Source organism: Trichomonas vaginalis, chromosome V (genome assembly GCF_026262505.1).
Source record: "Trichomonas vaginalis G3 chromosome V, whole genome shotgun sequence".
NCBI lineage: Eukaryota > Parabasalia > Trichomonadida > Trichomonadidae > Trichomonas > Trichomonas vaginalis.
In genome coordinates, this window is record NC_067207.1 from 30449163 (window position 1) to 30473316 (window position 24154).

General features: G+C 33.1%; 10 protein-coding genes and 1 pseudogene across 11 annotated transcripts, besides 4 other annotated features; 6 read left to right on the forward strand and 5 right to left on the reverse strand.

Annotated features, from left to right (window-relative positions):
- Positions 1 to 53: 53 nt before the first annotated feature.
- TVAGG3_0430820 (uncharacterized protein) lies at positions 54 to 704 on the forward strand (the record flags this gene model as incomplete). Its single annotated transcript, XM_001320813.1, has 1 exon — positions 81 to 638. The coding sequence occupies one exon, from the start codon at positions 81 to 83 to the stop codon at positions 636 to 638; it is 558 nt and encodes a 185-aa protein (XP_001320848.1).
- Positions 705 to 1560: 856 nt separating this feature from the next.
- On the reverse strand, positions 1561 to 3075 carry TVAGG3_0430830 (coiled-coil domain-containing protein 173 family; the record flags this gene model as incomplete). Its single annotated transcript, XM_001320814.1, has 1 exon — positions 1638 to 3005. The coding sequence occupies one exon, from the start codon at positions 3003 to 3005 to the stop codon at positions 1638 to 1640; it is 1368 nt and encodes a 455-aa protein (XP_001320849.1).
- Positions 3076 to 3375: 300 nt separating this feature from the next.
- Positions 3376 to 3687, reverse strand: TVAGG3_0430840 (GTPase protein; the record flags this gene model as incomplete). The annotated part of the gene is made up of 1 exon (XM_001320815.2): positions 3376 to 3687. The coding sequence occupies one exon, from the start codon at positions 3685 to 3687 to the stop codon at positions 3376 to 3378; it is 312 nt and encodes a 103-aa protein (XP_001320850.1).
- A 56-nt stretch (positions 3688 to 3743) lies between these two features.
- Positions 3744 to 4514: a mobile genetic element.
- Positions 4515 to 5303: 789 nt separating this feature from the next.
- Positions 5304 to 6898: a mobile genetic element.
- A 134-nt stretch (positions 6899 to 7032) lies between these two features.
- On the reverse strand, positions 7033 to 7599 carry TVAGG3_0430870 (uncharacterized protein; the record flags this gene model as incomplete). Its single annotated transcript, XM_001320817.2, has 1 exon — positions 7033 to 7599. The coding sequence occupies one exon, from the start codon at positions 7597 to 7599 to the stop codon at positions 7033 to 7035; it is 567 nt and encodes a 188-aa protein (XP_001320852.1).
- Positions 7600 to 7889: 290 nt separating this feature from the next.
- On the forward strand, positions 7890 to 9413 carry TVAGG3_0430880 (peptide N-glycanase (PNGase)-related family; the record flags this gene model as incomplete). The annotated part of the gene is made up of 1 exon (XM_001320818.2): positions 7893 to 9026. One exon carries the CDS (start codon positions 7893 to 7895, stop codon positions 9024 to 9026), a length of 1134 nt encoding a protein of 377 aa, XP_001320853.1.
- A 134-nt stretch (positions 9414 to 9547) lies between these two features.
- Positions 9548 to 10529, forward strand: TVAGG3_0430890 (protein kinase regulator protein; the record flags this gene model as incomplete). Its single annotated transcript, XM_001320819.1, has 1 exon — positions 9548 to 10294. The coding sequence occupies one exon, from the start codon at positions 9548 to 9550 to the stop codon at positions 10292 to 10294; it is 747 nt and encodes a 248-aa protein (XP_001320854.1).
- A 489-nt stretch (positions 10530 to 11018) lies between these two features.
- Positions 11019 to 11055: a mobile genetic element.
- A 2119-nt stretch (positions 11056 to 13174) lies between these two features.
- TVAGG3_0430910 (uncharacterized protein) lies at positions 13175 to 14659 on the reverse strand (the record flags this gene model as incomplete). The annotated part of the gene is made up of 1 exon (XM_001320820.1): positions 13991 to 14659. One exon carries the CDS (start codon positions 14657 to 14659, stop codon positions 13991 to 13993), a length of 669 nt encoding a protein of 222 aa, XP_001320855.1.
- A 2681-nt stretch (positions 14660 to 17340) lies between these two features.
- Positions 17341 to 24154: part of a mobile genetic element that runs on past the window's edge.
- TVAGG3_0430930 (protein of unknown function, DUF4106 family) lies at positions 18420 to 19443 on the forward strand (the record flags this gene model as incomplete). The annotated part of the gene is made up of 1 exon (XM_051233772.1): positions 18420 to 19443. A coding segment is annotated over one exon (1024 nt), but the record flags the coding sequence as incomplete, so codon positions are not given.
- Positions 19921 to 20340, reverse strand: TVAGG3_0430940 (uncharacterized protein; the record flags this gene model as incomplete). The annotated part of the gene is made up of 1 exon (XM_051233773.1): positions 19921 to 20340. One exon carries the CDS (start codon positions 20338 to 20340, stop codon positions 19921 to 19923), a length of 420 nt encoding a protein of 139 aa, XP_051103503.1.
- Positions 21979 to 23221, forward strand: TVAGG3_0430950 (annotated as a pseudogene). Its single transcript has one exon. A coding segment is annotated over exon 1 (1243 nt).
- Positions 23259 to 23593, forward strand: TVAGG3_0430960 (protein of unknown function, DUF4108 family; the record flags this gene model as incomplete). Its single annotated transcript, XM_051233774.1, has 1 exon — positions 23259 to 23593. A coding segment is annotated over one exon (335 nt), but the record flags the coding sequence as incomplete, so codon positions are not given.

Below are 24154 nucleotides of genomic sequence, written 5' to 3' on the forward strand. Positions count from 1 at the left end.
GTAGTTTATAGATAATTAGAAGGCTTTTAAATTCAAAAGTGGAAAAGTGCTCGTTTAAAATTTTTATTAAAATTTTCAAGATGAGTCATGAAGGGAGAAACAATCAAAAAGCAGATTTGCCACTTAATGCAAATAGTGCTGTAGAGATGATGCAGAAAATGCATGGAGAATTGATTAAACTAAAACCAAATATGTATAAATGCATTCAAAACGCAACAGATTATAAGAAACCTGGAATGAAAAAGGGCCTTAATACACTTGGTGATGTTGATGAAGAAATTTACAACTATGCTTCCTGCTTCAGAGATTGCTTATCCCAAATTGAAGCTTTCATGCATGATGTAATGTTGACAAAAATGGAACAGGGAACTGATTATGAAAACTATGAACGCTTCTGTCAAGGAATAGACAGTACTAGAGCAAAATTAGTTGGAATGATTGCTGAAATATACGAATTTCAAAAAGAGCAAGATATACAAAGAGGGCAAGAGGAATATATTGTAAAGTCTCTATTAAACAAGCACAGGGAACTCCAAAAGGAAAATATTGATTACATCATCAAGCAGATGGATACTGTTAGAAGATTCTATATCCAGTTGTGTATGCCAATTTCTAGTCAGAAGTGTCGTATCCAGTAACATATAATTGTAAATTGTTTTTGATGAAAATTCTCAGTATGGTGATATTTTTTATGTCATTTGCGAGTTTAGATGTATTTAAAATTTTTTTTATTCTAAAGCAGCATATTTTTAAACCATCTCAAGAGTAAAAAGGTCACCTCTCAATTTTGGTCTAAACTTCAAGAATTCGTTTATTTTAGCAGATTGTTCTTGAGATCCAGACTTAATTGCAAAACCGTCTCCTTGAAATCCACCAAAATAAATGAATATCAAATCATTTCCACATTTGAACTTAATTTCAAAATCAGGAATTCTTATATCACCGACAAAACCAAACAATTACAACTCAGAAGGTGCAAATATTTCAACAAGTCGGAAATTATATTTGATTTTTCATGAAACAATTATCTTATACTTTTTTGTTAAGATTATAATATCCAATGTTATCATAAATGACATATATGAGTTGATCTTTAACATATTCGCCATAACATACGTAGAAATGTGTATGTATCCCCAAATGCACATATTTTACAGTGTAATTTGATAATAAATATATAATTTTATCTTTTTCTATGTAGATTTCTCTCAGAATGGATTACCATTTACCTACAAAATTGAGTATTATAATAATTATCTTAATAGTAATGTTTGAACTTTTCCATATGGATAAATACTGAACAAGATATTGTAATGTCTAACAAATGTTACTTCATATTAATATGAAAGATAAATAAGCATAATAGATATGCTGAAACCATGTATTAATTAAAAAAAGAAAGAAATGTCATTTGCATTCTCAATATTCAATGAAAAGGAACCTATTTTCAATTAGAAAATAGTAATGAGGATATAATGATTTAGTTTGAACATGAAATGGTTTGAAATTTAGAAATTTTTCTAAATTTTGTTGTAAAAATGATATTTTTGATTATGAACAACTCTTAGAAATTAAAATTGCAATTTATTACAATAAAAAAAGCATATAAAAATATAATATAACTAAATATAATAAAATTAATGTCTTCTTCTTTGTTTGATAGATGTAAGCATTTCCTTAGCATATTCCTGAGCCTCCGCAGTCTTATTATCTTCATCTTCGATGGCCTTCATGTACTCTAATTTCTCTCTTTCTCTTTCTGCAGCTTCTCTTTCCTTCTTTTCTTGTGCCTGTCTTCTCTGGAACTCCGCCAACTCCTTGAGACCATTCATCTTCTTTACTTCTAACTCCCAGCCCTCATTAATTTGTCTTTCGGTTTCTTCGTCCATTGGAAAAACGGCTTTCTTTTCTTGTGCCCTCTTCTTGTTGTTTTCGATTTTCTTGATGGCATCCAAGTAATCCTGTCTTCTTTCTGCAGCAAGCCTTTCTTGCTTGGCCTGTAATTCGAGTGTTCTCTTGCGATCTTTCTCAAATTCGTCGCCAATCTGCTTCTCTTCGAATTTGTTCTGTGCGGCTTTGATCTCTGCCAAGTTCTTGGCTTCTTTCTCGATAAGTGCGTCAATGGCGGCTTGTCTTTCCTGACGTTTCTTCTTTTCGGCCGCATTACGACGATCTTCTTCATCCATCTGCTGTTCTGCGAGCTTCATGATACGCTCGTATTCAGCTCTCTCGATTTCGGCTTGGCGAGCGCGGATTTCCATGATTTGGAGGTTTCGTAATTTATTGTCTTTTTCAGCTTCGCGCTGGGCCTGCTGACGCTTGATTATTTGTAATTGCTCTTCTTCGAGAAGGCGCTTAGCTTCTTGAGCGAGTAATGCTTCATCTTCTGCTTCACGAGCTTTATCTTCGGCTTTACGACGAGATGCTTCTGCAGCTTGGCGTTGGAACTCCTTGGCTGCTTGAGCGTTCTTCCTACGACGTTCTAAGTATGCCATTGTTTCTTTTTCTTCAGCTTCTTTGAGCATCTTACGTTCTTCTTCAATTTCCATATCTTCACGGAGTTGCTCAGCCTCTTTACGACGTTCTTTAGCGCGAATTTGGCGTTGACGCTCTTTAACGACTTCATGTAATAAAATTTGTGCGTGAACTGCACGGATTTCTGGTTTTTCTAAGAATGCTTTTTGTTCAGCTTCGTCAAGTACTTTCTTCTTTTTCTCCTTTTGAATTTGTGCTTCTTGACGATCTAATTCTTGTAATTCCTGTTCTCTTTTCTCTTTTTCCCTCTGTTTGAATGTAATTCGGGCTTGGCGCTCGTTTGCAATAGAGTTTGCCCAGCCTTTAGTAACTGCTAATGTTTTTTCATGAGCTTGTAATTGTCTTGTTTTTTCAATTTCTGCCGAATCATCTGGTTTTCTGACGGCAGCAAGTCGACGAATCCTTTCGACTTCCTCGGCTGAAAGAACGATTGTATCCTTTTGGTTTTGAAGAGTACGAAGTTTCAACATTGGAAATACCGTACCTTGAATAACCGGCGAACCATTCAATTGGTCATAGACCAATTTGAGATACCCTTTTCAGAGGAATCTAAAATGTTGTTTATATGGTTATTTATATATTATTTAATCATTTTCTTAAATAAAAATCATAAGTTCTCAATTTTTCTTCATAACGATTCTTATAAATTTTAATGTTTTTACTATGAGTGCTAAATAATATTAATTACTAAATGATTTTAAAAAGAAAAAACATGTTTTTACTTTGTACGTTAACATACGTTAATATCACTTCGGCTATGGATAGAGGCCAACAGCGCCTTATTAATGAGAAAAACATTAGCCTCTTATCAATGAGATGGAAGTAAATGCTTTGGTAAATTTACTTCAAAGGAAGTTTAATCCAACTATCCAACTCATCAAATGTTTCCTTTGACTGCAAATCAAAAACGAGCAATGCTAAATGACTGTTATGGAAATAAATTCGAATCATAGATCTGTATGTTTCTTGCCCTGCAGTATCCCAAAAGTTTACACTCAGCATTTCAGTTCCATATTGTAAATTGCAGTTTGTGAAACCAGATCCCATTGTTGGGCCTTCAGTACGGGATATTTTTTGGGATGATATTGCGTGCATTAAAGTTGTTTTACCAACTCCAGAATTACCGCAGAGGATGACCTTTGGATTGTTCATTAAAAATTTCTACTAAAAATTTTTACATTTCAATAGAATTTTTTGTGAGCTCAAATGAGTGCGGGACAAATTTGCCAAGTGTCACTTTTCAATAACCTTAAATTACGCTTTTCTAATTTTAAAAAATAACCTTAAATTATATTTGAAGAAATTATGTCTATGATATATGTTTTATGCTAGAATCTTGGAGTTTTCATGCACTACACAAGAGCTCCAAGGTTCCAAGAGTGAATGCTCAATAGCAATTATAGAGATGTACCTTTTCAAAATGACTTTTACTGATTAAATTTAATCAATAGAAGACATTTTGAAAAGGTACCTCTACAATTAGATATACAAGAGATTCAAAGCTTCATTTCAGATAGATTTGAAACTTTGAAACTCTTGGTAGATTTTGAGTGAATGCTGACAATCATCTTTGAGAAAGTTTTCTTTAAGAAAACCTTCTCAAAGAGGTTTCTCAGGAGCCCTGAGGCTCCCTTTCGTAATGATTGGGAGCCTTGGGGCTCCTGAGACGAAGAATGGCTTCGCCGAATCTTTGATCAGCAGAGGCCAAATGAAAAGGCCTCTGCTGATGGATTCTCAGGAGCCCTGAGGCTCCCTTTCGTAATGATTGGGAGCCTTGGGGCTCCTGAGACGAAGAATGGCTTCGCCGAATCTTTGATCAGCAGAGGCCAAATGAAAAGGCCTCTGCTGATGGATTCTCAGGAGCCCTGAGGCTCCCTTTCGTAATGATTGGGAGCCTTGGGGCTCCTGCAGCAGAGTATCGCTCCGCTCCATTAATTTTTTTAAAAAAAAGTGCCGCGTGGCAAATTTGTCCTGTTCCCAGCTCAAATATATTTGATAGAAAAATCTAATCTATATTGATATTGACATAATTTATTTGAAATGATCAACAAAATTGAATTGGAATGGGAAATTCTCAAAAAGCTGTATCGTTTTGAAAAACGCATTTAATAATATGAAATAATCCATGATAAAATATAATATCAAAACTTGGCCGCAGTTTAAAATTCAAATGACATCAAAAAAATAGCAATAACAATGAATTTTAGATTGGAAATACAAGTAAAATTTAATTCAATAGTTCTGGGTTTCTATCAAAAAGTGATTATTGATTATTGCTCTGATGACCATAAAAGTTTGACAATGAGACTTTATTATGTTTAAAAATGCCTTTCTAACCTGCTATGTTTAAAGTACATTGATTTAAAAGCCTTTATTACTCCATCTCTGTTTTCAAATTTTGAAAAATCGCTTTTATTGGTCTCAGATCTCTAGATATCTTAAGTTGTGGTACAAGTTTTAGTATGAATCATTTAGTAATCGCAAAAGGGAATAAGGTTTTGATCGGTAAATATCGAAATAATATTTAATTAAATCATATTTTATAAAATTATTGAAGAAAACATGATCACTGCCTCCAAAGCTTTAATATGTACTGCCTATTCATTCTTCGAACTTTCCAAAAAATATTCAAAATCGGAAAAATAACTTTAAAAAATTATATTATTTGTATCATTTTGGATTTTCAGTATTTTTTTTTGGATAAAAGAAAAAGCTAAAAGCAGAATATTATAAGAATTCTTTTATATTTTATGCTTAATGGTCGTCATTATAGATCCAAGGTGATGTGATTTTTGCATCCCTGGGATGGACGATACACCCAAAGTGTCACCTTTTTTGGGATAACATGAATTTTAAATATCATGAGAGTTCTGCAAACCATATGCACAATATCTATTCAGCCTGACTTCTTGTATATATGAGTTAGACTTCTTAAATATTGTGCTTGGGGCGATATAAGTATTTCCGAGATTACCATCGTGCTCTATAGTATGCTACTTCTCCCTGGTTCTAGCTCAGTTCCAAGGATATTGGCGTTCAAGGATTTGGCAAGGTCCTTCCGAAGTCTCTCATTCGATGAGAGATTTCGGAAGAATCTTGCCTTAAAGTACTCCAACTCTTGTTCTTTTGTTCCTAAATAGTGAGAAAAGTTATTTGACTACTTAAGGTAGAGATTATCCGAGGTCCCTCATTTGATGAGAGGCCCGGATAATCTCTGCCTTAAAATTGTACACTTGTAGTCCATGAGAGTGTAAGTATACATTGATAGGACAGCTTTCTTCTGAAGTCTTAGATTTGATGAGAACCTCAGAAGAAAACTGTCATATTTTATAGTAAAAGGAGTTTCAGGAGCTCCAAAGCTCCCTTTCGTAAGGATTAGGAGCTTTGGAGCTCCTGGTTCGTAGATGTGTTTCGCATCTTTCATCAGCAAAGGACATTTACCATCTGGGACTCTGTTGATGGAGACTCAGGAGCTCCAAAGCTCCCTTTAGTAAGGATTAGAAGCTTTGAAGCTCCTGGTTCGTAGACGTGTTTCGCATCTTTCATCAGAAGAGGCCCAAATGGTAAATAGCCTCTGCTGATGAGCTTCAGGAGCTCCAAGACTCCCTCTCGTAACGATTAGGAGCTTTGTAGCTCCTGAAGGTAAGGTAGGATTGCTCTGATCTCTAATCAGTAGATGCCATGCCTCATTATGAACTCTACTGACAAGAGATCAAGAGCTCCAAGGACTCCTTTTTTAGTTAGTGGCGTTCTCACCATTTAGTAGGATTGCTGATCCTACTAATGAAGTGATCACTTAGTATACGTTTTGAATAAATTGAATTTTTTTTAGAATTTAGTATTTTTTATAGACATCACATGTATATTATAAATACATAAATATATTCTTTAATTCAAAAAATTCAATTCGGTTTTGGGATGGGTATCCCAGCCCCAAGTATTCAATTTTATTCAATTTTTTAAGAATTTTGGGTTGGGATGCCCAGACCAAAACAAGCTTTATATTTTGATGTGTAGATACGTATGTGTGCATCATTGTTGTGTATATATTATGTTTTTAATGAAAAAAAATCTGATTCAAAAAAAATTATCACTAATTAGTTGATAATATAAAGAAAAAATAGATAAATTGTATGTTTTGAGAGTATTTATCCACATTCACTCATATGAATTTCATTAAATAGTGTCTTTTTACTCCCAAATTTATTTTGAATTATTGAAATCAAAGAAAAAAATCAGAAAAATTTCTCGAAATTTTTATTTTCAAAAAAAATTTGGATTTTATATTGAAAACTGACACTGGGAGGACGATAGGGCTGGGATTGGAGATACCCCGCTCACTTGGGAAAAATACGGATCTATAGTCGTCATCTCTTTACAATAATATATAATTTCATACAATATATTATTCAATTAGAAATAACAGGAATAATTCAGCAAAGAGAATGTCTGTTCTAACATACAATAGTTTACAAAACATAATATCAAAATTATTAATTATAATTTTTCGTCATCGAATAAATCTCGACTAGTAACATCTTGAATGTTTTCAACGCATTTGATAATATCTTTCCAATGACTTGAACATTCTTCTAATGTTTTAGATAAGCTAATTTCTAACTGAGAAGGCTCTGCTCCATTTTTAATATTTCCAAATATATCTCCAGCAGCTCGAGAATTCGCAGGAGTTTTGTATTGATCAAGAATTTCGGTAATTTTTGTTAAATTTTCTTCTATATTTCTAATCTGATCAATAGTACTTCCTAAAATTTGATTGCATGCTTTTTGTTGGCATTGTATGCATATTAATGGATTCGTTTGTTTATCGAGGCTTGGATAACAATCATGATGAACTCTGCAGCCGCAAATTGTACAAGTATTATAACTATGATTTGTAATAGGTTCTCCGCAAAAACAATTATCGCGTGTTTCAGGATATTCTTGCAAGAATGGTAATTCATTCACTTTATCAGCCAGATCATAGCCAATAATTGGAGAATTCATTGCTATCTCTGGAATTCTGTTCAATAAGGATACATGATTTTGCTTTGAATCATCACTCATGAACAAATGAAATCCAAAATGATGAAAATATGACAACTTTGAAGGTAATTTTATTTTAAAAATTAATATTGTACATTTTTGCTCATATAAGTATGAGCAAAATTTTGAGTTGTAAACTATTGAATTTTTCTAAAAGTTTTTTTGTGTTCGAAGTTCTCATAAATTTTCCTCTTATATTGCAAAATTTTCTATGGCATTATTTCAAAATATCCAGAGTAGTCCTATTTTCCGCTTAGAAACAATTTTGATGGATAAAAGGTCGAATGTCATATTTCAGGAAAAAGTGACAGAATATGTTCATCGAATTTTCTGCTTATAGGAAGACAGTTAGACTTGATCCTTCATCAGTTAAGACTCTTTCACAGGCCTTTGAAGCTATCAAAGGACCACTTGGATTAACTGAGCCAAAAGAAAATTATGTATTTTTAAATCACGTCGCCAAAGAATTCAAAGACGTACCAATCACATATCTTAAGATTAATGGCACTTATCCACCAGTCGTTATTGCAACAAAGGCAGAACAACAAAAAATCAATGAATTTTTAAAGAAATGCTTCAATACACTCTCTGTTGATTCAATATTGATGCCAACAAACGCTATTACACTCAATGGTAAAATCAATTTAATGCAAACAATGATTCGTAACGCTTATAATGAAGATGATGTTATGGCCTTAATTGACATCATTCCATCCGATAAGTTCGCTGATCTTTCCGGTCTTCCACTCATCCAGGCTATTGTTGACTGGTTCCGTACAGAATTTATGCAATATATGCAGAAACCACTTTGCCATTGCTGCCAAAAGGAGGTTGAGAAGATCAAGGATGGTACTTCATCATCCCAGGAGAGAGAAGACGGCGCAGTTCTTACTTATAGATATAGATGTGGAAATTGCAACGCCATTACAAGATTCCCGAGATATACAAAGGTCTCAACACTCATCGAGACAAAGGTTGGCCAATCTCTTGAATATTCCGTCTTAATTACTTCAATTTTGAACTTTATGGGATTCCCTTCAAGAATTGTTTGCAACATGCACTATGACAGATTCTGGGTTGAAGCATATTCATACGACCTCGCTAGATTCGTCCACGTTGACCCTGTTGAAGGAATTATCGAATCTGAGTACATTTACGAACAATGGAGTAGAAAGATTGTATGGATTATTGCTGTAAGCCAGTTTGGTGTTGCTGATGTTACTGCTAGATACACTAAAAACCTTCCAGCTGTTAATGAATTACGTAATAAGTTGTATGAAGAAGAAAAGTTCAAGAAACTTATCAGACTCAGAGATACAATGGCTAAACATGGCGTTAGTCAGGAATTGCTTGAAAATGAAACTGCTTTTGCAAAGGCTAATTCATATTGTCCAAATAGAGAGCTAACAGAGGTCGAGAAGCAACCACAAAAGGTTGGCAATGAATAAAACTTGATTTTTATATATAACTTTTTAAAAAATTTTTTTATTTTTTATAAAATTTTTCTCAAAAGCAACAAAATCAATCCAATCAAATCAAGTTCTCCTTAAAGTCATTCAAAATCCTTTGAAAGCATTACGTGTTTTGTAGTTTTTATCGAAAACATATACGAAAGTAATAATCTCGTTAACATGTATCTCAATTTTGTTTCATTTAGTGAGATACTCTCGATTTTCTGGATGAGCGTAAGTTCTGAACATTTGAACAGTGGAAATCAATTAATTTTGATTTGATAACTTACCCAATATAAGCCAGAGTTAGAAATCTCACTCAAAGACTATCTTTCTCTAACAAATATATTAAAATTTCATAATAAAAACTATCAGATATTTTTTATCAATTTGATTTCTTGAGAATTATACCAATATTTATCGGTAAAAAATCTTTTATAGTAGATGCTCTTTTTGTTTCTCTTTTAATAATGAAATTTAACTTACTCCGTTATGCTCTAAAGTTTATTTTTTTTTATATGACGAATAAAGACGGCGCTCCACGGATTATTGAGTACGATGGGTTCCGTCTTTTTGGTGGTCCATGTGTGAAGTGTCCTCCTAGTGCTGATCCATGGATTTTTCAGTTCTGTAACTTACCTCAAAACAGGTGGTACGTTGCAATTGATATAGATTGGGTAACCGATTGGTTTAATCAGTATGGCATTAGAGAATTATTTGAAAACTTTGATGAAGCAATAGAGTTAATTTCAGATCAACACTCAGAAAAATGGAAAGATTTCACTGAAGATAAAATCAAACAGATACATGTGCAAGCAACAAGAATTTACGGTCTTTTACATGCAAGATGGATTACACAGCCAAAGGGATTGTATTCAATGAAAAAGAAATACGAATCAGGAGTTTTCGGTCAATGCCCTCGAGTTTTGTGTAATGGAACAAATCTATTGCCAATGGGTACATCCTCAACATTGAGGAAGCATGCTGTTAAGCTTTTTTGCCCAAAATGTTGTGATATTTACAAAGCTCCTAAAACACCAACAATTGATGGTGCTTACTTCGGACCTGCATTCCCACATCTTTTCCTTTGTGAATTTGTCCATTTTGATACATCAGATGAATTTAAACCTTTTGATCAGAAAGTTTTCGGATTTAGAGTTCATATGACTCCTCAATCAAAATATCGCCCACATATTTCGAATATACAAGACTTCGATTTACCTCAAATAGAGGATGAATCTCAAGTTCAGCCTCCTCAAGATTAATTTTTTATTTACTTTTTTTGTATATCTGTTTAAATTGTATGTATATGTATAAATTTCAATTGCAAAGATATTTTTATATACTCTAAATAATTATAAAATCAAAAATAATTGTTATAATTTAAATGAAGAAGTAATTTAAAACGATTTTATTTATGATCAAATTTTATATATTTTTTTGGATCAAATCCATTTTAATAGAATTTATATACTATTCATCTATTAGTAAACACTACCGTATATTATTTTTTAAGCTATCTTATTTTTTGAACTTTTATTCAAATCTTTGGTCGCAAGAAGAATTGCATGATAAATAAAAACATTTAATCAAAGTCAATTTTATTTTTCATATTCAAATGGACTGAGTGTTAACATTTAACATTTTTTGCTAATTGTCGTCAAAAATTAGGCGTAAAGCAAAAATTGATATTTCATATGGTTTTATGATAGATAAGCATTATATTCCCACTCATTATATTCGTAAATTTTGAGGTTTATCCTTCGCTTTTAAGATCATTGAATTTGATTTTTATATAAAATAGTTATATATTAGAAAATAATATGAGTTTATGTGATATTATTTTTCAGAAGATTTCATTCTATATGCCTATGAAAAGTACTCTCAAAACTAACTTTTTCCTAATTATAATTAAATCTAGAATATTGTATTATGCTTAGTATTATTTCATTTTTCTCATTCAATTTAGAATTTACAAATGTCAAAAAATTGAGAGTTGTCACTTTTGATGAATTTCTGTTTATTACACAAGTACTAAGCTGGCCGATTCTGGTTAATAACCGCTGGGAAACGTACCCCAAGGTAAAAAAATCTGGTTTATATGGTAATAAAATTTTTTTATTTTTTGATTTTCAAAATATTTTTGGAGATATTAAATTCGTTTCCCGTATAATTTTCTGTTGCAATATACATCTACTATTCATGGCGGTGCTTACTATGCTAATTTTGTGCGAATCTCATGTATTTTTTTATTACCAATTCTGGTGTTCTTTCCCCCATTTTTTCCTCTCAATTTATTTACAAAATCTCTCAATTTTGTAAAAAAAGTTCTCAATTTTCCCCATGCCACACAAGTTTTCTGGGAATAAGAAGAGGTTCCCCATTATATATGGGTTAGCAAAAATTTCTCCTAGGATGACTCAGCGTGCTTTAACAATACGATTTTCCTAAGATAAAAGTTTCTTCCACAAAATTAGATTATCCTTTGATAAAAGAAGGCATTGATTCAAATATATCATTGAAAGATCAACTATATTCACTTCATATTAGCCAAAACCATAATCTCGGTGGTTTACCTCAAGGTTTTTTATCCCAGATTCTATAAATCTCAATTGTATGGTCTAGTGTAAGGATATATCGATATATTACAAATATTAAGCCCCACCTATTAATATCATCAATATCTCTTGACTTAATTTCGATTTTTACATTTTTTTTTTATTGATCAAGCCTAGCATTGCAGAGATTAAATTTAACAGGTTTAACATTTTAAAAAAGCTGTTAAATTATCAATTATGAGCGAAATTTAATAATGTATATCATATTGAGTAGGTTTTTGGTATATATAAATTCGAATCTATAGTATATGAGATGAGAAATGTAATATTACTCTTTAGAAACTCTTTTGCTTCATATTTATTTTGAAAATTGAATAATTTGATCGAAAACATTGAAATAGAAACAAAATATTTTTATCTAATGATTTTTAATTCACTAATACTACTATTTTATATGTATCTTTAACATCTTTCTAATATTTAATTAAAAACTTGGAGAAAAGAGAATAAATAAAGGGAAAATAAGAAGAAAAGAAAGAGAAAGAAGAGAAGGAGGAAAAAATCAGGAAAAATAATAAGGGCATATTTCATATTAGCTGCAAATAATTTGGTTTTGTCATTGGCCGGCGGCGCCAACGCGCCCGAAGGGCTAGCGCTGCCGCCGGAGGCCCGAATTTTTTGAAAAAAAAATTTATTCCCATTTGAGTTTCCCAGATTTTAATGGATTTAACCAGAAACGGCCACCTTACAAGTACTATCCACTTTGTTATTTTTGGTTTTGGTTGCTTCATTTATAACTTTGAAAGTGGAATTTTTTTTGTCAGAAATTTTTTGATTTTTGCCATGTAAAATTTCCAAAATGTTTTTTCCGAAATTATCATATAAAAATAAAGGTACGGACACTCCCTTCTAACCAAATTTTTGGCCTTAAACTCCAGATACAGGCTATACATATTATGCATATGTAGAATACGTAGTTTGGAGAAAATCGGCAAATACAATCTAGAGAAATTAAATCATCCAGAATTATCGAGAAAAATCTCTTAAATGTCACGATGGTACAATTCAGCACAAGTATTATATCAGTGCTATATCATAAAACGAATTATATATCAATATAATACCGTAAATTTGATTCAATTTACAATATTGGTCTAAAATTGAAGCTTACTTTATCATGCACGTAGTACTAACAAGTTCAATGATCTCATATATCTACTACAATTTTAACATTGCATGTTAAAACTTGTAATATGAAAATAAATAGACTAAAAATCTGTTTTAAGCTCTTTTCATCGACGTGTTTTACTGATGTAGCTCATATTTGTGAAAATTGTAATACATTTGTAATAAAATTGCATATTATTTGGTTAGATATTTGTGATTAAAAATATGAGTATAAAATAAACATATAACTCATCATATTATATGCTATTAAATAAAGTTGCAATAATCTTTCTGTCCTGAGACATAGTTGAAAATTCCAAAAAAAATTCATAAAAAGAAAAATGAAAATCAAATATTTGATTTTTCACATGAAAAAATAGATTTAGAATATTTTTTGGAAAACTAGCTTGTTGTATTATTATCAGAACTTTGAAGTTCAATCCTTTTGAGGTGCAAATTTGCAATATTTTTTGATTCTGATATTAAATTTTTTCATTCTTCAACTTAAAGCTGATCAAATCTCAGCCATTATGATAGAAATGATATATATCATACAAATTGCAGGTAAATTAATAATGATTTTATTTCTATAACAACAAGTCAATAGAATAAATGTATCTAAGTGTATTCGTAATTTCCTGGTAATGGTTATTGATTACGATATCAAACAATAACAGTGTGGTAAGATTTCAAATATCAATTTGGAATGAATCTCATGAAATCCAAGTAATTGCTTGGCAAACAAATATAATTTGGTAATAAAAGTCAAAATACTTCTGCAAAACTGCATAAATGCATTTTAACATCGCAATTTAATCTCTACACAAAAATTGTATTGACCGATTTACTGTATATTTTAACTGTGCATTTACCATTTGAATGCGATTTATGTATATGATTATCTAACAAAAATTTTGGCTGGATACTATCGATTCGAAATTTCATTTTTTAATCTATGCTTTTGTAAACGTAATTCTTGGTTTTAATCAATTTAGAAGCTACCCTATTACTGTGAATAGTTTTTAACGACATTTACTGAAATTGTAAAATATAATCAGTCCAAAGAGAGATCATTCGAGTTAACATCCTATTACAAAGTATAGGTTGCTATGTTCTGTTGCATTGCCCCAATGATGGCTTGCTTGATAAAATACATAGGGAGATATGATCCTTGAAAATACCCTAGCATTTTTAATAAAATAAGGTTAAAGAGTGTCCGTACCTTTATAAAAATGATCATTTCGGTAGTACATTATTTTGATTTCGCCTAGCATCTGCAAGTCCTGTATAATAGCCAGCCCAATACCAAGCATGAAGCATATGATTTCGAATTGGATCATTATCGATAGGAATTGGAGGTGGAAATGTAACTGCATTACTTGTAGATTGTGCCATCATTGATGGAGGTTCAGGTGGAAAAGCATTTGGTAGAGAAACATATATTGGGTTTGGTCGAGTTAATTTAGCTGAATCACTCATGTCTTTGTCTTCATTTTCGTTTACTTTATTAGGTTTAGAATGTTGCTGCTTATCATTCGATTTTATATTTGCTTTTTCAGTTTTGTTTTCTTTTTGTATAGGTTTTTCTTTTAACACAGGTCTAGACTTCGGCTCTTGATTTTGAATTGGTTTGTCAATTGGTCTTTTATCTAAAATGTTAAACTTTGGTAGATTTTTAGGTTCATCCAAAGGTGTTTCTTTCTGATTTGCCGAATTTGAAGTTTCTTCAACTTTTGAGTTATTTGAATTTAATATTTCTGCATTAGTTGGAATAAAAAATTTTGCGCCTTCGATTTTAGAGGAAACTTGGAAGGAAGAGACAGCCATTTCAAAGGCATCAACAATAGCATTATCTGTTTTTGGCAAATAAAGTTTGATATTTGATGGATCAGCAATTGGATCCATTTATAAAAAAATAAATAAAGATTCTAAGAAAACAATAAATTATTATCACAATGCATTAGTATTTTTTTATGGAGACATAAGTTTAGATTTCAGAATTTTATAATATCTCCGTGTAAATATCTCAATTTAGGAACGGATAGAAAATAAACTATCGGAAATTTTAGGGGCTGCATCCGGTCAATTAAATAGGGGATTTCTTCCCTTTGACGAAAAACGAATCGCAACAATCGACGATTCCTATCGATATTTTCAGGAAATTTCGCAAAATAAAAAAAAAAAAAAAAAAAAAAAAAAAAGAAAAAAAAAAAAGGAAGTGGGGCTTCCAGGCACTTCGTGCCCTCTAGCCCCGAAGATGTTTAGTATAAAGCCGCTTTTTAACTTCACTTAAAATGCCACGTAAGCTACGTAAGAATATACGTAAGAGGAAGAGAGCATTGAAACATCCAATAGTAAAACTGACACCACAACAACAGTTGCAACAACAAATGATGAATGACCCCACTATGTTGCAACAAATGTCAAGCAACCCTACGCTTTTAAACCGAGTCATTGGTGCACAGAGTGGAGGTTTAAGAGCGGCACTTTTAGCGAAAATGGCAGGCTATGGTGGAGCTGCAGACGGAACAGCCTATAACCCTCAAAGTCAAATGAATTTGAGTTCACTCAAAAATCAAATAACAGATGTCAAAAAGTCAAACATAGACATACAGAAGCAAATAAGTGAAAACGAAAAGAAACTAGAATATGACAGACACACAAAGAAACTCAATGAGTTAAACGTAGAGAAAAAGAAGAAAGAAGAACAACTGAAAGAACTAAGTACAGAGCAATATGCGAAAAAAGTGTCAGAAAAAGCAGCAGAAGTAGCAAAAATGGAACAAGATGTTTTAAATTTGAAAAACCATACTACTCAATATAAAGTACTGAAAGATGAAGAGATAAAACAAAAAGCCCTGAAGACATATATGGATAGCGATGAGTATAAAAAAGAAGTTGAAGCAAATGTAAAGGCAGAAAAACTTTTACAGTTGCAAAACCAAACCGTACAGTATGAAAACTTAGCACAAGAAAGTAAAAATAACGACGCAGCCATGCAAAAGGCAATGAAAAGCGCAGAATATATAAAAGCTAACAATGACTGGTTAGATGCCCAAGCCAACGCTAAAGCAGCCCAACTTATAGGGTCAATAAGGACAAAAATACAAGCGGATGAAGACAGTTCAAATGAAGCTTTAACGAATGCTGACTTTAAGAACGCCTTCGAAGCTCTTCATAGTAAGGTGAAACTAGTGAACGACTTCTCATCTGGAAAGAAACTGAAGTCTGAAGGTTTCGACAAAGAGTTAAAAGAAGTAGCACAAAATATGACGAAAATAACAGATGCAGCAACGAGACAGGCAGTTCAAAGTGCCTATGACGCCGTTAGAGCAACTGTTGTGGAAAGTCAAGAAAAAGAGTTACAACAGACCAAAACAGACCTAGTAAATGCTTTCTTAAAAACGAAAAGTCAGGTAGGACATTACGCTGCAGATGGAACATATGTGCCAGCTGGTGGAACTTATATACCAGCTGGTGGAACTTATATACCAGCTGTTGGAATTTATATACCACCAAACCCTCCAAGAGAAGCACCTGCACCAGGACTACCTAAAACATTTACATCGTCACATGGACACAGACACAGGCATGCACCAAAAACAACACAACAACCAACACAACCACCTCCACAACCAGCACAACAACAACAACAACCAGCACAACAACCACCTCCACAACCAGCACAGCAACCAACAGTTCAAAACCCTGCACAACAACAACCACAAACAGAACAAGGAAACCAAGAAATCTTAAAAATGCTTAAGGAAAAATATGGTTACCCAGATAGTATTGACTTTAGTGACAGATATAAAGAAGCTATTAGAAAGTTCAAGAAAGGAAATACTGACCCGAACCTATTTAGCTTTATGACTCAGCACCAAATCGAATATAATCTCAAACCTGGAAAATACAAGCTCGCTAAGGGATATGATTTAATAGCATATCATCCAAATGACATGGATGAATTTACTCCGAGATATTTGATGTCAGAGCTAAATGACGATTCAACTCTCTTCATAAAACGCGTAAAAAATAGAGACGGAACGAAAGAAGAAAGGTTTATGAATGCGGATGACTTAAATAGGGAATTTGCTAAAAACCGTCTCGGAATATATGAAATGCCACGAGATAAGGTACAAGAAACTCAACAGGAAGAAGTTCAGATACAACCAGACATGGAAGAAATAGTTCAGCAACAACAGCTAGAAGAGCCTGAAGGAAACGAACAAGTCCCTCCTTTGGAAACTAACTTCACAGAACTAGATGAAGATTTGGAACAGCCGAAAAATCTTGACCCTCAACAAGAGTATGAGGTGAATATGGAATCTTTCCAAGAGTCTAAAAAAAATTCGGCTGACATAGTAGAAGAATATCGAAAAATGTTTGCCGACATACAAAAGACTCCAACACCAGATGAAAATATTCAGCATAGAATGGAAGTACTGAAAGAAAATGTACACAAATACAACAACCCTTTTTACTTACGAGCATACAACGTTCAATCTTTGGATGAACTCGGTGGAAATAAAAGGTTAAATTTCACCAAAACATATAGAAATGAAACATTGTTTAAAGTTCATTCAGAACCTAACCAAGATGGAAACAAACCTACTTTTGTTTCTGCAGACTATGGAACTACAATGAGATGGGGTCATAAAGCTAACCCGGATAGGTGGTTCATAAACTTACAACCACAATTCCAAGAAGTTGTAGACGCAATGGAAGTCAATGGTGAACCAGATATAGCTGGTATTTTCAGCGCGGCTTTAATGCCATTGAAAGATATGAAACATGCAGATATTTTGGACCAGTATGAAATGAACATGGCTGATGGAAATATAACACCTGACGTTCTAGAACATTTATCTAAAAGAACTACACAGAACCATAAAGATGGTATATTTGGTGAAGAGTTTAGAAAGAAAGTTAGGGAGGGAGAAGGAAGAGAACCTATTGTACATGACCTTGCAAACGAAAGTTTACAAAATGTCATAAAAACTTACTTTGCAGACAATGAACTGAGAAGGGATGAATATTTAAGAAAACTCAAATGGACAGTACCAAATGAAATGTTAGTATTGAAAAACATGTTCCTTGACAAAATAAAACCAACTACAGAAATAAATGACGCAAGACTGAAGCGTTGGGTAAAAGCTTTCCCATTCACAAAAGATATAGTTGGTAACATGGAAAGAAAACCAGAATGGCTACAAAAACATATATTTGGAAACGAGCTTATTCCATATGGACAGGCTCTGTTTGAAGAGCTTGAACCGGAAACTCAGGAAAGAGTCATGCAAACAATACGCGAAGACTCAAATACAAACTATGACAAAATCTTTCTAGGATATAGGTTACCTGAGATGGGCGACCAGAGCCCAAAGGCAAAAAGGACATGGGAAATTTACAACATACTAGGTGAACATGAGGCAAAGATGCAACAACTTGAAGCAGAGGGCAAGTTACCAAAAGCGACACCAAAGAAGAAGAGAAGAGTAGAACAAAGTGAAAGTAGTGAAGAAGTAACTTCATCTAGTGAAAGTAGTGGCAATGAAGGAAAAAGAAGAGTTAAAAACTCAGTCAGGAAGAAAGTAAAGCTTGGTCCACGTGGGTTCTATTATGACATATAAATCCAACTATTCTATATTTTTACCCATATGAAATGTACGCCGCTCAGAATATAACGCCAACAGTTTTGGATGCCATGAATGGAAATGTTTCCGAATGGTATAACGAATGCGACAATGCCATTAGAAGGTCAGAAATAGTTCCTGGAACTTACGAATATACAACTGCTGTTTCATATGGAAACGTAGGTGAGTTTGGAGAAGGTTCTTCAACAACAGTAGATATTGCTTGCGACAGGTTTCATATAATTTCTATTGACAACTCTTTCTTATACGTGGAACAAGACATTGAAATAAAACCTTCTGCCAAGTTGTCTGACAAGAAAGGTTGCAATGGAATTTTCTATGTCGGATACCAATATGCTCCAGAAGTTTTTATGGGATATAAGATATATTCTAACTCTGACTTAGTTCAAACAGTAACATGGGCAAACTATGAATGGTTCGCTTTGAGAAACTCAGTACAACCACAAGCTAGAGAACAAACAGACCAGTATGCAACTATTGAGAAAATAAGAAGACTTGACCCTAACGTTCCAGGAGTTTATGTTAACCTTTCTGGACAAACTGCAGCAGCAGTAACCAAAGTAAAACTGAAACTTAGAGTTCCTTTGTCATCTTTCCTCATCTTCAGGTTTTTAAGATACTTGCCAAACTGGGCAGGAAAAATTTCTATCGAACTTACTCCAAGCAAAAATAACTTAGTCATTGCACCAACACAAGACCCATTCACTCTTACAGACGTAAAGGGAGCAAATCAAACGTCATTCGCCGAATTTTGCAAAGACAAAGTTGACTTAGACTTTGGTTTCTCAAACTTCAACACTGAAGTAAACTATTATTTCAATGCTGCTGGAACTGCTTGGGACCCAGTTAAGTTCACATGCGAAAAGTTTGAATGCAAGAGAATAGAAAGCAGACTTGCAGTCTATATGTTGGACCCAGATATTTCAAATGCTTTAGCTGCCAAATATATTGCAGTTCCACTTATGTTCCCTATACACCAAATATCTGTCAAAGACTTTGCAGGTGAAGTTGGAAACCAAAGTGCTGAACCAGGTGCAAGAACAGATATTGCTTTAACAACTGCAATGAAACATGCAGATACTATGTTTGTTCTTTTCAGACGAACTATAAATGACTATTCTTGTTTCTACAACCCTGGTATTAAATATCATATAAACATAGATGGCAAATATTATCCAAGAGAAGAATATTCTACAGTTGAAGATATGAGGTCATACAACTTGACATTAGATGCTATGAACTTTAACAACAACTTCACAACAACCATTAACCCTGAAATGCAAAGTTCTATTATGCCATATGTGAAAGTATGGACCCATACAGGAGCTCAAAAAACTCAATATACAAATGGAGACCGTTCAAACTTTTGGCTTGGCATTCCATTTGCTGACTCAGAAGACTTTATGGGTGGTATTTCAACTGTTGGTACAGTTCAAATACAATATACTGGTGACAGAGACGGTCCAGATGAATTGAAAGCAAAGAAGTTTACAAAACCAATAGCACTTTTCACGGAAGATGCTCTTTTGAAGATTCGTTCGATGAAACCTGCTGGGGCTCCTCAGATTGGCATAACGACAGCTTCCATCGAGCAGATTTTGGCAGCAGGTCAGTAAGTTGTTCTTGAACTGACTTCTCTCCGTCAAATATTGACAGTACGCCAGTTTTGATATAATATTGTATTATAAACTTTCCTTTAGAAATATCGGTCAGTTTTGTTGTTATATTTTTGTCTGCTTCAAGAACTTTCACCATTTCGGTTATACCAACTTTCTTTGCTTTATGAAAATATTTTGGTTCAGCAAATATTGCTATTCTATAACATTTTCCATTGTTTGTGTAAAGAACTATTCTATCAATGAACTTGTATTGTTTGTGTGTGTAAACTTTGTTCTGCTTCAATTCGAAGAGATACTCAAATACGTCCATCTTTTTATTCTAAGTAAAATGTCATTTCCGAAAAATAGAAGCGTAAGTGTTTCAAAAGGTTTAATGGCGGTGGCAGATGTGAAGTTAAATTCACCAACTCAAACAAACAGTCAAAGTGTTGTTGTCAATGTCAAAGACAGAGATGTTGAAGTGGGGAAACCATACAAAGAAGAAGATGGTATAACAATAGTTCCTGTAAAAGAACAACCAACATATCCTGAAGTTAGCAGAGACTTAAGTTCTGTTGCAGATATTCGAAATGACTACCAACAACTTAAAGACAAACTAAAACTCAGGAAAGATTTGTCAAGCTTTAGGTCTAATGTTAAACTTGGTCGAACACAACCCTGTAAAATGAACTCATATGTCATTGCACCTCATGAAGTTTTGAAAGAACTATTGAAACTTTTGACAGAGGCAGACGATATAAACATCAAAGAAATAGAACCCGACATTGCTTGCTTGGTGTTTCATATAATGTCATTGACAAGATATACGTTATGAAAGGAGGTGAAACGTTGAACTTAAAATATAGTTTCCCAGACGTCATAAAAATATTTGACGACCACAACATTTCATTAAAATTTACTTGCTAAGTAAAAATGTCAAAACTTCTTGAAAGATGTTTGAAGAAAAATAATATAGACTTTATTTCATGTAAAGGACTTTACACACTTTTGAACGATATGAAAGACCCTGTTTTGTTTGTTCGTGTAGACAAGGAAAGTTCTATGTCTTTACAAAATATTTGAACTTCTTAGACAGAGAACTTCAAGAAACGCCATGTGAAGTTTAGATGAAGTTCTTCTCCACTTTCAGAAAAACTTTTAAATATATGTAAATGGCAGAAGACATAGTGGTTTATACTATTACGACTAAAAACCCTGAGTCATATAATTCTATAACAACAAACTTACAAAGTCCTCAAGGACGATATTGTAAACTGACCTTAAACACGATGACGACTAAAGCCTGTTTTGCTCTTTTGACACCAGAAGACTTTGTTGTTGTGAATGGTAAAAAATACTCCTTTGAAGATACTTACTCAGATATACCACCAACAGGTTTTGTTGACTTATTTAATACTTTAAGGACGGATGTAACATGTGCTGCAACTAGAGCAGGTTTCATTATGTTTGGATGTCCGACTGAGTTTAGTATAAACGATATGAGCTATAATACAAAACTTATATCTGGTTTTTACTACCAACAGTTTCCTATAACAGGAAAAGGTGTCATACAAGGTTTGTCTGTTCCATTGACTTTAAGTACACCTATTTTATATATTGTTTCAAACTTAGGTTCAAAGTGCTATTCGAATGTCGACAGAAACTACTATGACCAAAAGATACTCATGCGTATAAACAACACTTTCTCTGCTGGTTTGCCTATTGTTCATTCGAATGCAGAGTTTTCAGCTTTAGTAAACTCAAACACTTTGGCAAACATAAACTTAACCTTAGTTGACGCAAACTTTGTTCCTGTAAAACTTTTATGTCCTATGTATTTGTCAATGACGGCAGAAAGTTTCGAATTGGAAGATGCAACTGGTGAAAGTATTGTACTACAAAAACAACTTCAACAACAAATAGCTCAAGAACAACAAAGTCAAGAATAAAAAAAATATTTTTTTTATTTTTATAAAAATGTACAGAATAGATGTTTCAGATTTTTATGACTTCCAAGCGTTCAGAAATATGTGTCCATTTAGAGACTATAACAAAGCAGTCGAGAATTTGAAACGTTTAGTCATTTATGTTGACTCTGCCCCAGAATGTTATGTCATGAAAGAATGGGATGTAGTCTTTAACAAACCTAAAGCGACAATAGTTTCAGAACAAGAATGTAAACAGAAACTTAAGAAAATAAAAGTTCGTACAAGTTGGCATGAAGATGTTAGATGCTTGGGATATCTTATTGTCAAAGTTAGAAGATTTTTCAGTTCGTGGTATAAAGTTTTATACACCTTCTCCAAACTTCTATTCTATCTTCACTGGATATAAATACGAACAAGTAGAATGGAAAGAAAATGTTATAGAAGCTTGGTTAGACCATGTCAAAGAAATTATATGCAATGGAAACGAAAGAGTCTATGAGTATATCTTATGTTGGTTTGCAAACATCTTACAACATCCAAGTGCTAAAATGAAACTGCTCTCATTTAATTGGAAAACAAGGAACAGGTAAGAACACTTTCTTTACAGATATTTTGTGCAAACTGTTAGAGGGCTATTCGAACCCTAATATGACAAACTTAGAAAACATCTGCGGTAAATTTAACTCTTCAATAGAGAATATGAAACTTATAGTATGTAACGAACTTCAAAGTATAGATACAACAAAAGTTTTGAACTCGGATGCTTTGAAGAGTCTTATAACAGACAAAGTTGGAGTTGTTGAAAGAAAGTATAAAGACCAAAGAGTTTGTGAAAATGTTGCAAATTTCATCATGGTTTCAAACAACGCTGTTCCGATGAAGTTAGAAAGTTCTGACAGAAGATATGTAGTTGTCAGAACGTCAGATTCTCATATGCAAGATACAGAATATTTTGACGCTTTGTCAGAAACTTTGACATCTGACTTTTACAACCACTTGTTCTCATATTTCATGACATTAGATATTTCTAAGTTCAATCCAAGACAAATTCCACATACCGAAGAGAGACAAACATTGTTAGAAGCAAACAAGAGTGTATATGAACTGTTCATAGATGAAACTGACTTTGAGTGTTTAGATGAAAGGTCATTGTACGATTCGTATAAACAATATTGTCAAGAGTATGGTTATATGACAGCGTCTAAACGAACATTCTTGGCAAATGTCAAAAGTCTTTTAGATGTTCAGAATGGTGTATATACAAAGAAAAATTTTTCTGAGTAAATTTTAAAAAAAAACATTTTTTTATCCGATAGAAAAGATGACAAAATTCATCTCAGTCAACAAGTACATGTCAGGACTTAAAGAAGAACTAGACCCATTCACATATTTGAATGTTTACTTCTACCATTTTGAAAAGTCTACATTTGACAAAGTTTGGAACATCGAACCAGTTAAGTTTGCTATTGTGACTAAAAATGGTGCGAAATTTGAAGACTTAGACATAGAAGGTTTGTTAACAGTCAAAAAAAGTTTTGACAGAAGGTTCTCAAGCCTTAAAGAAGGCAAAGCATACAAACTTGTTATACCTTATGAACCAAAGAAAGCAGACGACTATGAATATTATGAGTCTAAGATAGTTGAAGTTCAAGGTAAATTGGGTAAAAAGATTTTAGAGTCTAAGCCGGGTTTGCTCCTAAAGAGGAAGAGAACATTGACATTGACCCAGAAATGTTCTAAAAATAAAATTTTATTTTTACATGTCAAATTTCTTTTTCTCTGGCTCTGGTTCTTTCTTCTCTTCTTCTACTTTCTTTTCTTTCTTTTCTCTCTTCTTCTTCTCTGGTGGAGTTATGTCAAACTTCTCAGAACCATATTTTTGTAAAAGTGCTTTGTCATTTAATAGCTCTTCTATTCTGTTTTCTATTTCATTTTCAAGAACAGCGCATGTGTCTTCTTTGCATTCTAAGAAGTTTTGTTGGACTTCATCTCTCCAAGAGGCGTCATCTCTGTCAACAAGTCTGTCATTGACAAATTTTAAGACTGCTCTGCTTAATGTTTTATGGTTCTTGTCATATTCCCAGAAACAGAACTTTAGAACAAATTCACCTTTCTTGTTTACACTATGTAAGATTTTATGGTCGACAGATGTTTTGCTGTCGAAAAGCTTGTCTCGAATATAGATAGCGAAATCGCTAGACATTTTCTAAAAGATAA